The sequence below is a fragment of the Trachurus trachurus genome, assembly GCF_905171665.1.
Source record: "Trachurus trachurus genome assembly, chromosome: 9".
Taxonomy (NCBI): Eukaryota; Metazoa; Chordata; class Actinopteri; order Carangiformes; family Carangidae; genus Trachurus; species Trachurus trachurus.
Genome location: NC_139895.1, coordinates 15,494,753 through 15,511,225, shown reverse-complemented (window position 1 = coordinate 15,511,225; position 16,473 = coordinate 15,494,753). Strand labels below are relative to the sequence as shown.

Sequence of the window (16,473 nt, the reverse complement as noted above, 5' to 3'; positions counted from 1 at the left end):
TTCAAAGGTATGTGCAGTAACTGTGAATTTATGCACTGTAATCCTGCATAAGAAACTGTGAGTAGTAGTCAGTGATGACTTGTCTACCCTCAGGTCATAATTACACATTTATCTTCAGTTCAACAACAGGTGTTTAAAGATGGATATGTTTACACTGGGTAAACACCTTCTTTTTTCTGTATTGTAAAACATACATTGCAGAGGAGGACGCCAAACAACACAGTAACTGTTAAACCAAAACATATATTACTGGTTAATGGGTGAAAACATGCAATGCCACCAGCATGGTGCTATTAGCTCATATCATTTGGTATTGAGCTAAGTTACTGTCTATTGTACTAGCGCTACTACCACTACTGTATGTTCTATTTGTAAAACGTCTTACTAAGGACACCGCCACTTTACTATAACTACAGTAAATAAAATAATGAAACCTGATATTGGTTGACACACAGTATTATCCCCATTCTTGCAAAGGAAGACTGCCACCCTTAAGAGGAGGCAATAACATCACAATGTATGACTTTTTATAGCAGCAAGCAAGTTTTAGGCAGCACAGGTCACGCTTAAGTTGTAAGGTCTCAATATTTTGTTTGTCACAGGCACCTACAATAATTTTCTTAATGGTGTATTTCCATTAGTGTAATCAAGTCGAGCTTTACTTTGTTGGACTTTACTGATATTTGTATCACATGGGAAATATCTTATCCATTATGTGTTTTTTGTTGATAAAATCTGGAACCACCATTGCAGCATTTTATAACTGGGCTAATTAATTACCCCCCTTGTGCTGCAGTTTGCAAGATTAATTTATGTTCTAGGGAGAAGCCATGACAGGATTACTGTACATGTGTGTTAACATAAAATGTTTTATAGAATGATATGTTTGGTGTAACTGTGTCATACTTGGGTTGGGCTGCAGCAGGACCTCGGTCTGTCTGTAGATTTTCTCGGTCCAGTTTTTGGTGCAGTCTGCGCGGCTCATGAGGTTTTCAAAGTGAGCATCCAGCTCTGTCTTCTCCGCCTGTCCCAACTTCTCCTCCGTGAACTGAGGCCGAGCAGACACAGCACAACAACAACAACAGCATCAATAGCAGCAGCACTCTGTGTAACAGGTCAAAACCACCGTGTTGTCTCTCAACAATTGCTGTTAAAGGCTTTAAACAATACGGAATAACACCAGGCTGGGTCCAGTTTAGGACTCGCTCCTGCTCAGCTGACATCCTGTTCCGCCCCCGCCCACCGTCCTCACACCACAACCTCACACAAATGAACCAAAAAACAAGACAAGTGATAACGTTACCCATAGTCCATGGGCCAGAGGCCAAAATTTGACTTTTTGGTACCACTCAGAGTGGCAAAGTCTAGTAACATTTTTTGAAAAGGTATATGTCCATAGATGATATTTTGGTATGATAACCCATCCTAAGTGGTAGCTTTTTGACAGTTATCAGCTCATAAAGTTATCAACCCCCTGCAAAAAATAGGCCTCTAAACGCAGGGGGCATATCTTGTTTTGTGCTCATTTTCAGACCTTTACTCATATGTTATGAGGGCATGTTTGGTAGCATTTTAAAGTGTACAATCCCAGCTTTCATTTAGACCTAGTTTGGGCCTATCTACAAAATATAAAGGTCACATGGTCAAAGGTCAATCTGTCTCAACAACTATTTTTCCACTATTTTCGCCTAAACTGTAGTCTTTCTTTTAACACTGTGAAATGTAGGAACAGCACTGACACAAATAACAAAAACTGAAATACTCACAGGACTGTAACAATTCAGGAAATGCATAATCTTCCCATAATTTCCTACTATGAGGGATGATTATGGGTCTTAAAGTGGAACATGGGCCGAGGCGAGAATTGTCAATAACTGCTAATTCCTCTGTATTTCTCAAAGAGTTTTTATGTTTTCTATACATCTTTGTCCTAGTTATAATCATCATCATCATTATAGTCCAGAGTGAAGGCAACTTCATCCTCCTCCACCCTCTGATTTGTGCATGTTTGCAGTTTGCACATTTTCGTGCACTTTTTACTCTCTACATCTTTACCCTAATCATCATCATCACCAGTCCAAAGTATGTAGCTTTGTAGGTTTGAGCGTCCTAGCTCTTTAAATAATAATTGATAGATTAGTTATAAATAGCCTTTTCTAGACATATCTGTTTTTAATACATATTGGGATTGCCTCCATCAGATACAGTATGATGTAATTTATTTGCTTAGCTAACTTTGTTCATACTTTCTAGGTGGCTCAATTAACCTTATAGTGGGACGGCATAGCTAGACAATTGTTCATTTTGTGATAAAAGCATCAAATTTGGTACACTGATTGCTGAATGAATCTGGATATTGGGCCACTGCAAATTTTAATTCTGATGACTGTGGCAGCCATTTAAAAAAATGGCCGCCAGTGGTTACTGGCATGGAATACTCTGTGTCAACCCTACAGCTGCTGTTTCATCTTTTCAGCACCACAAAATAATTTAGAGACATTATAACTTGAGAAAAGCCTTATTACAATGTAACAGAATAGAACATAAACTCTCTATAACTCTTTCTTGGCTCTTACATTCCCCTTCATAGTCTTTTTATCAGGGTTTTCAATTAATAACATATAGCTACGCAGTACGCACAGTACAAAAACAAGACCAAAGTTTCTGACACAAGCATGTCTAAATATAAACAACTCCCAAAAAAATTTGAAAAAGTTATTCATTATTCATTCATTTCACATACAGTTAGTGTTGTATTTTATATTGGGATGACAGTGGCTTAGGAGGTGGAGTGGGTCGTCCAATAACCAGAGATTCGAATCCCACCCCATCCCAGTCGCTGTCGTAACGTAGATATCTTATCCACCTTGCCTCGTGTGATGTGTATGCATGTTTGGTGGTGGTCAGGGGGGCTGTTGGTGCACATTGGCAGCCACATCTGTCAGTCTGCCCCAGGACAGCTGTGGCTACAATTGTAGCTTACCACCACCATTACTATGTAAAAGTGCTTTGAGTGCCAAAAAGCGATAGGCCTATATAAATTCAAGCAATTATTGTTGGAAAGCCTGATTAGTCACCTTTATGACAAGGTTGGACTGGGATTGAGTATCACAGCTAAATAGCTAATAATAATAATACATTTTATTTTGAAGTGCTTCAAAGACTTTGATAAGGGTCTTAAAGGTGGACAGGTCGGTACAGTTGCAGATGGATTTGGGGAGAGAGTTCCAGAGGGAGGGGGCAGCAATGCTGAAGGCTCTGTCGTCCCAGGTCCAATGCTTGGTCATGGGGGGTAGTACAGGAGGTTGGCATCGAAACTGTATACGGTAAGAAACAGGATGCCAGTGAAGGTTTTGGAGGACGGGGGTGATGTGGTCATGGGGACAAGTATGAGTGAGCAGGTAGGCAGCAGAATTCTGGATATACTGGAGTTTATTGAGGGTTCTGGATGAGAGACCATAAAAGATGCTGTTGCAGTAATCAAGTCTGGTGGTGATGAAGGCGTATAAAGGTTTCAGCAGCAGAGAGGGTTAGGACGAAGGGAGGGATGAAATCAGGCAATAAGTGAAAGAAGGCAGTCCGGGCTATCTGAGCGATGTAGCGATCATAGGAGAGGGTGCTGTCAAAGGAAATTCTAAGGTTATGGATGTGGGGGGAGGGAGTTAGGGAGATGGTGTCAATGGAAAGGGTGAAGTTGTCTGTAGATCTAGTGAGAGATTTGGGATCAATGAAGAATATCTGATTTGTCATAGTTAAGTTTCAGAAAGTTGTGTTGCATTCATGATTTAATATTATTGAGGCAGGAGATGAGAGTGGTGTGGCTGGTAGTAGTGATGGATTTTGTAGAAATGTAAAGCTGGATGTCATTGGCGCAACAGTGAAACTGGAGACCTTGACGATGGATGATGTTAGTACAGGATGAAGAGGAGGGGACCAAGCCCCGAACTTTGGGCGACACCTTGGGACAGGGGGACAGTGGAGGAGCAGATATGACTGAATTCAAGAGGGTGCAGTTCCAGTGATGTTTAGGGTGGAGGAAAGGCAGGAGAGGAGGATGGAGTGACTGATGGTGTCCGAGGCTGTGGTGAGGTCGAGAAGGATGAGGATGGTGAGGTGGTCGGAGTCTGAGGCGAGGAGGATGTCATTGGTGATTTTAAAGAGCTGCCTGTATTGTCTATGGAATCCAAATTGAAATGGTTCAAATAGGTTGTTAGCTGAGATGGGTTTTCAGTTGGGCATAAATGACACGTTCACGTATTTTAGAGAAAAATGGAAGGTTTGAAATTGACCAGAAATTGTTCATGATGTTGGGACTGAGACCAGGTTTCTTCAGGATGCTTCATTAAAGAAGGGAGAAAACCCGAGGTGAGGGAGGTGTTGATAATTGAAGTGATGAGAGGAGTGATGATGGAGAGACAGTTATTGATGAAGCTAGATGGAATGGGATCAAGCACACAGGTTGAAGTTAATTCTTTAAGAAGAGCTGGGATGCCAGGATGAGTGGGTAGTGCCTCCCAAAAACGCCAAAATCCCCTGCAATATCCTCCCGTGGGTAGCCTATTCACTCTTGTACTGAGCTCCAAGTGCTGCCATGTGTGTGTCAGTCACAGGTATGACTGGTCCAGACCTCAACCCAATTGAACTCTTGTGGGATCAGCTTTGGAGTTGCTGTACATGCTACAGTGACCAACACAACCACACCCACAACAACTCCCGGTTGATAGATAGATAGTTAGATACTGTAGATATATACTTTACTGTCCCCTGGGGGTAAATTTGGCCTGGACTCAGCACCGTCAGACCCTTCAACCACATACAAAGACCTGCAGGCTTCCAGACTTCTCCTGCCTCACCCAGGGGCGGGTCTGCCATGGTGGCATGGAGGGGCACCTGCCCCCCTTGTGGGGGTCAGGTGCCCATAAATGGTCAATGACTCGTGGTCAATCACTGTGAAACGCTCTTAACCACTCCTATGTTCAGTGTACAGACCCACTCATTTCTGACCATAGGGCCAGATCTACTAAAGGTTTGTGTGTATAAAACCGCAAACTTGATTGCACACGCAAACACATGCTGGAGCTGATCTACTAAGCGGGCGCACCGAGGATTGCATCTCTCAAATGGTCAAAATTGCACGTGCAATCCATTTAGCGTGTTTGCCTCAATGAATATGCAAATATGGGCGTTTCTGCCAGAATGTGCAAAATATTGGGAGGAGTAGATGCAAATAGATTTATCTAGCACACGCATCCCTCTGGTCAGGGCGTTTAGACCCGAGTTGACACCTGCTGCCCAACACTGATCACAGCAGTTCTTCCTCGTTTGCAGAGGTTTTATGATGAACCACATTTTTCTTTTGTTCTTTGCCTTATAGGCCTTTCTCTTCATCTTCTATGTACTTCATCTGTTCTCTTCTTGTTTTACCAATCACATATAATCTCCCTTGTTTCTTCTGCTGCAGCTCGACAATATGTCTATTTGTCCCTCTATTAATCCATCAGATCAAATTTTCATTCTGCGTTTGTGGCCATCCAGATCTCTGTCCACACTCTCCATGGAAACCCCCATTTAAATACTGCGGTTTGTGCGTGTCGTCATTTAGCGGGTTACTCTTAGTAGATCGCCTATTTTGCTTGCGCTAACCAAACACGCAAAATTTTACTACGAGCATGCAATTTAGCGCCCCTTATCTGGGATCTTAGTAGATTCGGCCCTAAGGCCGCTAATAAACGTAGTAGGCTATACAGCAAACTTCCCAGTGTTCTGTCTACTAAATAAAGAAAATGGTGTAAGATTGTTATTGTTGTCAATTTCAATATTTGAGAAATACTTGTTCTGGTTATTCTGTATGTTGACTGTTACACAAAACACTGAGATGTTTATTCTCCAGAGCTGAGCTCTAACTACTGGGTAAGAGTATAAGATATTGTTCACTGAGAATTGATGTTGCTTATTCAGCTTTTTGTTAAAGGTGTACAGAAAAGAAAATTGAATTTGAGCCCACTCTGGGTCATAAAATTAGTGTAAGAACTCATCTATCAGACGATGGAGGCCAAACTTTGTGCAAAATTCTATTTTTGAGTAAATCCGGGATGAAAGTGTGATATTTTTTTTCCGCATTGGATAATTCAGGCGCACGGATTATACGTCAGCCTGTACACGATTCATCAGACACTGATATTGGATCCATCATCAGTCAAACTTCTGACACATACACACACACACGGAGCTCGGTCTCGCCCCAAGCTTTGAATATCCCGTCCGCTCCATAACGACCAATCAAATTCGTTTTCCTTACTCGGGTAAATTCATGTTGCAGCTCGTGACAACTCGGCGCGACAAACAGGACAAACGCCCATTTCTGTACACCTTTAATAACATAGAGTTGATTAGTAATTGATTGATTATAATCTTAATGTTGACACTGCCAACGGAAAATGAAAAGGTCATAGGCATTAATGCTGCAAGACATACTATAAATAGTGTGTAACTGTACAATATAAATATTGAAGAGAGCGATCAGTGGTAGCCTTCATTTTTGTTACTTGGGTGTTACTTGGGTGCCCACCCCCCCACGCCCCCGGATTCACTGTTGCTACCCCATGTGCCCCCCACCAGAAAATACTCTGGACATGCCCCTGGCCTCACCAACAATCTCGAGTGTACAGAAATGAACAAATGAACAAATCAGAGGGTGGAGGAGGATGAAGAAGTTGCCTTCACTCTGGACTATAATGATGATGATGATTATAACTAGGACAAAGATGTATAGAAAACATAAAAACTCTTTGAGAAATACAGAGGAATTAGCAGTTATTGACAATTCTCGCCTGGGCCCATGTTCCACTTTAAGACCCATAATCATCCCTCATAGTAGGAAATTATGGGAAGATTATGCATTTCCTGAATTGTTACAGTCCTGTGAGTATTTCAGTTTTTGTTATTTGTGTCAGTGCTGTTCCTACATTTCACAGTGTTAAAAGAAAGACTACAGTTTAGGCGAAAATAGTGGAAAAATAGTTGTTGAGACAGATTGACCTTTGACCATGTGACCTTTATATTTTTTAGATAGGCCCAAAACTAGGTCTAAATGAAAGCTGGGATTGTACACTTTAAAATGCTACCAAACATGCCCTCATAACATATGAGTAAAGGTCTGAAAATGAGCACAAAACAAGATATGCCCCCTGCGTTTAGAGGCCTATTTTTTGCAGGGGGTTGATAACTTTATGAGCTGATAACTGTCAAAAAGCTACCACTTAGGATGGGTTATCATACCAAAATATCATCTATGGACATATACCTTTTCAAAAAATGTTACTAGACTTTGCCACTCTGAGTGGTACCAAAATCTGGTCTGGCCCATGGACTACCAGTAACAAGTTATGAAGCCTTTAATAATCGACTTAATGGTTGTTTCGCATTAGCAAGCGTCACGTTAGCTTGATTTAGAAAGATGGACGTGATATTAAAGTGGCTCACAACAACAGAGAGTCGATAACTGCATTAGATGGCGCTGGGTTGTATATGGGATGTGTTTTCTATGCTAACGTAACTAAAGTACCATTACCGCATTAGCACGGGTAACTTACTGTACCTTGATGTTAGCATAGATACGGTACACTAGCGTTAGCTCACATAGTGTAACGTTAACGTAACGTTAGCCTAGCCCGCACTGCACTGTAACGTTAGCCCCTCATACTGTTCACTAACGTTAGCCTACACAGTGCAACGTAACGTTAGCATAACCGAGATACTGCACAGTAACGTTAGCCCTCATACTGTTCACTAACGTTAGCCTACACAGTGTAACGTAACGTTAGCGTAGCCGAGATACTGCACAGTAACGTTAGCCCCTCATACTGTTCACTAACGTTAGCCCACACAGTGTAACGTAACGACACCTGAGACTCTGTAACGCCACGTTAGCCTAGCCGAGATACCGCACAGTAACGGCCGCTCTTGTCCTGTGCCGTGCAGGTAATCAGTAACGTCAGTAACGTCACACACTAACCAGCTGGCTGTCAAAACGAAAGGAGCTGTCTCAGTAGCGGCTGCTCGAGACCACTTCGCACGAGCTTTTCGTTAACTTACCTGGACGGCTCGTGTGAAAAACAGTCCGGCACCTGAGGCCAGTTTCTTCACGTTAAAATCCATCGTGTGTTTTGGAGCAGCAGCAACAGCAACTAGCAGCAGCAGCTAAGTGATGTGACACTGGAGGCAGATGAGACCACTCGACACCAGCTGTTATGGCCCCACGTCAGAAATCACGTGACCACCGCGCGGGTGAAGGGTCGTTACGTCAATATTCAAAAGCAAAACGTAACAGTTAATTTAAATGCAGCATGTCGTTGTATTTTTAAAAACATGGCTATGGACAAACAATCCTATTTTATAACGAGGACGGTCTCCTGTTTCTCGTTATTTACACGGAATACGTGGGTTTTAATCACTTTCTTTAGGCCTACTGTCAAAGTACAAACAGACACAAGCCTATAATAGGCCTACACACACACACACACACAGGATAAATGATCATGTGTCCAATTGGCTCTGTCTGTAGCCTATGTGATTGTTTAGGTCATTAATTACAATGTTAACAGAAATCATACTGGACCAATTCAGCTGGGTTTCCGCTGATATCTCACCAGTTTATCAACTATTCCACTGATCCCTTTCTACCATAGCCTTGGCTACATTTATCTAAAATATCTGTTCAATTCAATTCCATTCACTACAATTATCTCTTTTATTGTCTCCCGTGGGGAAATTGGTTTTGACTCTGTTGCAGTCTGTTTGCAGTTTCAAAGTAAACATCAAAACAATACATGCACACACCTGCTGACACATGATCAATCAACCCCTCCACCCCACCCCATAATCTCTCTCTCTCTCTCTCTCTCTCTCTCTCTCTCTCTCTCTCTCTCTCTCTCTCTCTCTCTCTCTCTCTCTCACTCACACACACACACACACACACACACACACACACACACACACACACACACACACACACACACACACACACACACACACACACACACAAATGCACACAGAAAGGGTCTAAGGGCCATGATATACTTGCTGTAAAGAGCGCAAACGCCCTAAGCAACTTCATGTCAGTCTTCAGTCTGTGTAATGTGTGACTCCTGATGTCAAATATGTGTTTTGATCCCCATGTTGACAGAGATCAAACTTGGCAGCAACCCTCCTTGCAAGAACAACTCTGCCAACTGCAACTTGTTCTAAATGCTGATAAAATAAAACTTTTTTTTTCATTAATTCTAAATCAGCAAGGTCAAGTCAGTCTGTCACTGTCACAAATAATTGGATTTTATTCAGAAATAAGTCTTGCTTTTCTTTTAGGATGGAACAAAAAACTGGTGGAGTCAACCTTTCTTCTGATTATTGATTATGGTGATGTGTTTGCCTCCGCCCAATGCCTCCACATGCTGGATACTATGGTGCTCTGAGGTTTATCACAAACTGTGGAGCTCTAACTCATCATTGTGTCTTATAGGCTACACTAAAGTAAATTGGCCATCTTTATATGTGCGCTGGCTCGGCCATTGGTATGTGCTGATTTACAAGGCTTGAGATGAATCCATCTTATTTATCATCCGTTTTAAGAAAACGGATGATAAAAGAAAGCTTTTAGATTTTCTGCTCCAAGTACATGGAACATTTTCCAGTCAGAGCTCGAACTCCAAAGTCTGGTATCTCTGAATGTATCCAAGTCCATGATAAATTCCATTACAACCAGTCTTCAGAAGTGCAAATGTTTTATTTGAGCGCAAATTCTTTATTTTATTTTTTTTTGACTAAACTTGTAGGCTAAATTCATGTAACTAATCTTGAAAATTCAGTTGTTATTTGTATTCGATTTGTTTGTTTGTTTTTTAAGTCTATGATTAATGTGTTGAAACTTTATGTGCAGCCATTCTTGGCCAGGTCTCTACTGCAAAAGAGATCTTGGATTTCAAAGGGACAAACCTGGTTAAATAAAGGTTATAATAATAAGAGGCAGAGTAAAGGTGAAAAAGAAAAGAAAGAAAAAGAAATCTCAAGGAAAGAATCAATAAAAGTGTTAAATGAAAAAAACAAACATGTCTTTTCTTTTCTGTACAACAGATTTGTATTGTAGCCTATACAATTTACAGAAGACACAAAAATGTAACTCAACAGTTTATACACAAAAAACATCTTATGAGGCATATTAAGGTCAAGTGTAAATGGATAACATAGGAATAATCAGGGTCTAAGCAGCTTTCAAAGTTCAAAGTTCAAAGTTATCTTTATTGTCCCAGTTGGGAAATTGATTTGCAGCCAGGATGTCCAAAATACATAAAAACATACAATACCATGCATTTAAATATGAAAAGTTTTTGAATTCTTGCCAGAGCAGAACTAAAGCAATCTTTGCTTTCAACTCCATGATGTTGGTATCCCCAAAGCTGTCTTATTGGCTGTGCCCTCGCGAAACATGGTTTATACGCCTTCACACAGGTTTAGACAATGAAAGCACATGGGTATTTCTTTTGCCTGTTTCACATTAAACTTAAAAAAAAAAAAAAGAAAGAAAGAAAGAAAGAAAGAAAAACCTGCAAGCACTCGACGCGTTACACACCTTCAAATATTTTGGTGACTTTGAGTCACTAAACACCCAGCAACAAAGAAAATGTGGTGGTTATGAAATAAATTATAGCAAGATAATTATTGTATAGTCTCCTGGATATAAACACCATTTGCAACAATAGACCATCTACAGAATGTATGTGTCCATTTTGGCAGCACTTGAATAAGGATAAGGTGATGGCCTCTAAAATAACTGAGCTGAAAAATCTCAGTGTTTATCTTAGCTGTATGCCCATATGGAAATCCAATACATTAATGTGCATGAACTGAGTGGAGGAGTATTAGAGTGATGGGACATTGATAATGGTAGTAGTGGTGGTCAGTAAATTGTATTGGTTATTACTGAAGCAATAATGTGATTCTATCTGAGCTGCACAGAGAATATTCAAATTAATCAGCGATGATGTCATACTATGGAACACGACACACAATGAGAGATTCTGGTTCCATTCACCTGTTGACGGAGTTCCAGAGAGAGAGAAAGTTTGAGAGTTTGAGATAAACAGCGTCAATTTTTTAAGACAAATGTCCATTTTCAGATAACCAGACCATCAGTGAACGCAGCACGTAAGTACTGAAATTACAAGGATTTTAGCAGAGTCAGAATCCATTGTTTGCAAACAAAGAGTTTTTGAAGTTTTTGGTAGTTTTTTGTGTGTGTCAAACCTTAACTTGACTTAACTATTCAAACAGATACATTATATAAGAGTATTCACCAACTTGAGAAAATGTTGAGTAAACTCATATTAGCTGATGGATAATCTAGTTATACCCATATCCCTATGAAGAAGCATCAGATATTTTACTTTGGTGGAAATAAAAACCATGAAATAAAGTATATTTTAGTACATTTTGAAAGTTTCATGTGCAAAATAGCTCTGATTATTATATATTAGCCTATATTATGGGATTAATAATGATCATTCATTTGTTAAATAAGCTTAAAAAAGTATTTATCTGCAAAGTCATTATTTCCCTCCGAAATGATGTGAAGGAGTAAATTGTAGGTTACTTGGTAATTGGTACTTTTACAACTTCATGTCCTTCCCTATAAAACGTCTGAAAAGCAGCTTCCTGATAATGTTACAGGTTCATTATCAGAGAGAAGTGACGACATCACATCAACGTCATGGATCTCAATGCAGAATTCGATCAAGTCATCCAGAAGATGAATTGGAATGAGGTTATTGATAGAGTGAAGGCCATGGTAGATGACATGGTGATGGGAGATACACCCTACCCTTCCCCCCTGCTGCCTGTTCCCACTCTCCCTGCTGAGATGTGGTTCTCCCCCCAACCTCAGTCAGTAGACAGACAGTACTTTGGATTTACCCCTGATGGAGCAGCTCCATACAGCTCCATCCAACCTCCATCAGTAGACAGAGAAAATCTTAGATTCTTTCCAGCTCCACACAACTCTGGTCTCAATGTTCACACTGCTTCTTTTGTCATGCTGAAAACACGGAGTGAGCTGACTGTGATACAGCGAGCTCAAGTGTACAGCCAGAAACGGGTAAGACACCACAGAGACAGTAGATTGATAAGAACTGTATCAAAAAGATGAGTTAGTTACTAATGGAGGAAGCTTCAGGAAACAGAAGGAGAGCAGACGTTTTATTTTAATCTCAGTCCAGCAGAACTGTGAGGATGCTTATCAATATCCTTATTGACTGCCAGTTAATCATAATTCATAACCTCCCTTTCACCTTACAGCTCCTGCCAAATCAGCTGCCTCAGCACATTGTCCCAGGAGGTGCAGCTTCAACCAGTTCTCCTACAGCCCAGGTAAGACCCCGGTTCACCACAAACACACTGTGAAGCATCTTCACTGTTGGAGCAGACAGATCACCGTGACACCTGAAGGACCAGTCACTGTCAAACCTGACTTTATGCTGTTTCAGTTCAAAACCCCAATGAGAAAATTACACATTTTAGAAGAGGGTGTCAGGTTAAATTGAACTGCACGTTAAATAGATTCTTTCTTGAGTCATTGTGAGGCAGGCTTCACAGTCTGACAGCAGTCTCTTAACTAAAAGATCATCTCTTAACAGCCACTGTTGAGGTTTGAAATAAATAGTCTCTGGAATTATTGTGAATGTTTGTACAGAGGGTTTGAGTCCACAAAAAGCTCCAGTTTGCAGGTGGATGTAGCTTAGATATACATCTTGTACATGTAGTAGGATGTAGATGATGATGATGCAGTTTGTTTGTCTAATCACCTGTACTGTTTGTGTTTGTGCTTCCAGTATCACAACATACCAGTGATGAGGCTCCCTGAAACCATGAGGGAGACCATGCTTCCCGTTGGAGAACTGTAAGCCAGTGAGCCTCTGTCGTCATCTGCAAACACACTTTCTCTCTTATCTAATGTGTGTGTCTGGTGTTGTTGTAGAAATGGAGAAGTGGTGTTTGGACTTCCCAGGGTCCCACCTGTTCCTCCTGCTGCTCCTCCAGTGCAGGGACCGAGGCTCTCTGAAACCCCTGATGCAGCAGCTCCACACAGCTCTGGCCACAATGTTCACGTTGCTCCCATCATCCCCCTGGAAACACAGGGTAGGACGACTGTGATACAGCGAGCTCAAGTGTACAGACAGAAACAGGTAAGACACCAAGTGTAGGTTAGAGACAGTAGATTCACAAGAACTTTACTTTACCAATACCTTTGTCAAAAAGTTAGTTAGTTACTAATGGAGGAAGCTTCAGCAAACAGAGGACCAGTCACTGTCAAACCTGACTTAACACCATTTCAGTTCAAAACCCCAATGAGAAAATTACACATTTTAGAAGAGGGTGTCAGGTTAAATTGAACTGCGTGTTACGTAATTAGATTCTCTCTGTGTGTTGTGAGTAGCAGTCTCTGACTGTAACTAAAAGATCATCTCTTATAGGCCTACAGTATTAACGTTAACAGCCACTGCTGAGGTTTGAAATAAATAGTTTCTGGAATTGTTGTGAATGTTTGTACAGAGGTTTTGAGTCCACAAAACAACTTTAATTTTTAAAAAAAAGCCAGTTTGTAGGTGGATGTATCTCAGAAATACATCTTTAGACATTTGATGGGAGTTTTATGAAGTTGCTTGTGTAGTAATGTATTGAAAATGACCCACTGCAGGAGCATTAGCACAGTGCTGTATTCTGTATGATGATGATACAGTTTGTCTAATCACCTGTACTGTTTGTGTTTGTGCTTCCAGTATCACAACATGTCAGTGATGAGGCTCCCTGAAACCATGAGGGAGACCATGCTTCCCATTAGAGCATTGTAAGTAACAGAAACATATTTGCAAACACACACACACACACACATACACACGCGCGTTCGTGTGTGCACATCAGTGAGCCTGTGTCGTCATCTGCAAACACACTTTCTCTCTAACCTAATGTGTGTGTCTGGTGTTGTTCATGTAGGAATGGAGAAGTGGTGTATCGTCCTCCTGGAGTCCCTCCTGTTCCTCCTGCTGCTCCTCCAGTGCAGGGACCGAGGCTCTCTGAAACCCCTGATGCAGCAGCTCCACACAGCTCTGGCCACAATGTTCAGGCTGCTCCCTGTGTCCCACTGGAAACACAGAGTGAGTCGACTGTGATACAGCGAGCTCAAGTGTACAGCCAGAAACAGGTAAGACACCAAGTGTAGGTTAGAGACAGTAGATTCATAAGAACTGTATCAATACTTATATCAAAAAGATGAGTTACTAATGGAGGAAGCTTCAGGAAACAGAAGGAGAGCAGAAGTTTTATTTTAATCTCAGACTAACAGAACTGTGAGGATGCTTATCAATATCCTCACTGACTGCCAGTTAATCATAATTCATAACCTCCTCTCACCTTACAATTCCTGCCAAATCAGCTGCCTCAGCACATCGTCCCAGGAGGTGCAGCTTCAACCAGTTCTCCTACAGCCCAGGTAAGACCCCGGTTCACCACAAACACACTGTGAAGCATCTTCACTGTTGGAGCAGACAGATTACTGTGACACCTATGAAGGACCAGTCACTGTCAAACCTGACTTTATGCTGTTTCAGTTCAAAACCCCAATGAGAAAATGACACATTTTTAGAAGAGGGTGTCAGGTTAAATTGAACTGCATGTTAATTAGATTATTTCTGTGTGTTGTGAGTCATTGTGAGGCTTCACAGTCTGACAGCAGTCTCTTAACTAAAAGATCATCTCTTAACAGCCACTGCTGAGGTTTGAAATAAATAGTCTCTGGAATTATTGTGAATGTTTGAGAGTTTGAGTCCACAAAACAACTTAATGAGTCAAAAAGCTCCATATAGCTTAGAAATACATCTTTAGACATTTAATGTGAGTTTGTGTAATATATTGAAAATGACCCACTGCAGGAGCATTAGCACATTGCTGTGTTGCTTTTCCAGTATCCCAACATGTCAGTGATGAGGCTTCCTGAAACCATGCTTCCCGTTGGAGTACTGTAAGTATCAGATACATAATTGCAAACACACACACACAAGTGTGCACATCAATGAGCCTCTGTCTTCATCTGCAAACACACCTTCTCTCTTATCTAATGTGTGTGTCTGGTGTTGTTCATGTAGGAATGGAGAAGTGGTGTATCGTCCTCCTGGAGTCCCTCCTGTTCCTCCTGCTGCTCCTCCAGTGCAGGGACCGAGGCTCTCTGAAACCACGATGGAGAAGATGGTTCCCGTCGGAGAACTGTAAGAAACAGCAAACACACAAATGCACACATCAGCGAGACTCCGTCTTCATCTGCAAACACACTTTCTCTCTTCTCTAATGTGTGTGTCTGGTGATGTTCATGTAGAAACGGAGTGAAGGTGTACGGACTTCCAGGAGTCCCACTCGTTCCCCCTGCTGCTCCACCAGTGACCCGCTCCAAGCCACAGTACGTCGTCACACTGACTGGCTCCAGATCTGTGACAGAGCTCATCAACACTCTCCTGTCTCTAACTTGTCCACCCAGATCCTCGTCCACTTCTGTTGGTTGTTTTACTCACAGTTTTCCTCAGTGGTGCTTCATGCTCTTCTTCTGTTTTCATTGTTTCCCATAGAACGCAAAAACCTGAGAGGCAAGAGGACGACGGGCGACCACATGTCAAGAAGCCGCTCAACGCCTTCATGATTTTCAGGAGGGAGCAAAGTTCAAATGTTGCTGCAGAATTGAACATCAAGGACGCTGCATCGGTGAACACCGCCCTTGGACAGAGGGTGAGTGTCTTATCACACACACTTCATTACAGTGTGGTCAAAGATTTCCTGCATTAATCAACGCTGAAGACAAAACCCTCACAGTCAGAGAACCAGTCTAGTATCTCCAGCATTTTATGACACAAACACACTGGTGGAGTTTGCATTGCAGAGTCTCTTCATATGTTTCCATGCTTGTGTCTGTGCACTATAGTCGGTCTGCAGCTGCATGTAGTTGTGTGTCACTATTATATGTACCTACTGACAGTTTGTTGTTGTGTGTCCACAGTGGAAGTCTATGTCAAAGGAGCAGAAGAATGAATACTATAGGAAAGCAGACAACGAGAAGCTGCTCCACATCCTCCACCACCCAGAATGGTCCTATAGGGACAACTACGTATGTGCACTGTGCTCACATGCAGATGCAACACAGTCACTGAGTTTGTAGTGTGTCGATCATGTTGGATAAAACTCTCATGTGTCTATTTTTGTGTAGGGCAAAAAGAGAAAAAGAGTGAGAAGAAAGGCTCCTGCTGAGGGTGAGACAATATTTCTGTCAGGATCAAAATGTTGCAGGTTGAAGAGGCAGCGTCTGGTTCAAAGAGTTTGTTCTAAATCTCTTGTTTGTTGTTACAGATTCTGAACCAGAGGTCACACAGGAAGCCAAGAGGATGT

At 41.6% G+C, this 16,473-nt stretch overlaps 1 protein-coding gene across 2 annotated transcripts in view; it reads right to left on the bottom strand.

The window, feature by feature from the left end:
- The window catches only part of LOC310991568 (endophilin-B2-like), a 33,923-nt gene extending 25,692 nt beyond the window's left edge, over positions 1-8,231 (bottom strand). For both annotated transcript variants that reach the window (XM_083979321.1, XM_083979322.1), the window contains exons 1-2: positions 8,095-8,231; positions 907-1,048 (exon numbers count right to left, since the gene is read on the bottom strand). In XM_083979321.1, the coding sequence (XP_083835447.1) occupies positions 907-1,048; positions 8,095-8,157 (205 nt within the window). In that variant the 5' untranslated portion in view covers positions 8,158-8,231. The remainder of the gene's footprint in view (positions 1-906; positions 1,049-8,094) is intronic.
- Between the last annotated feature and the right edge of the window lie 8,242 nt (positions 8,232-16,473).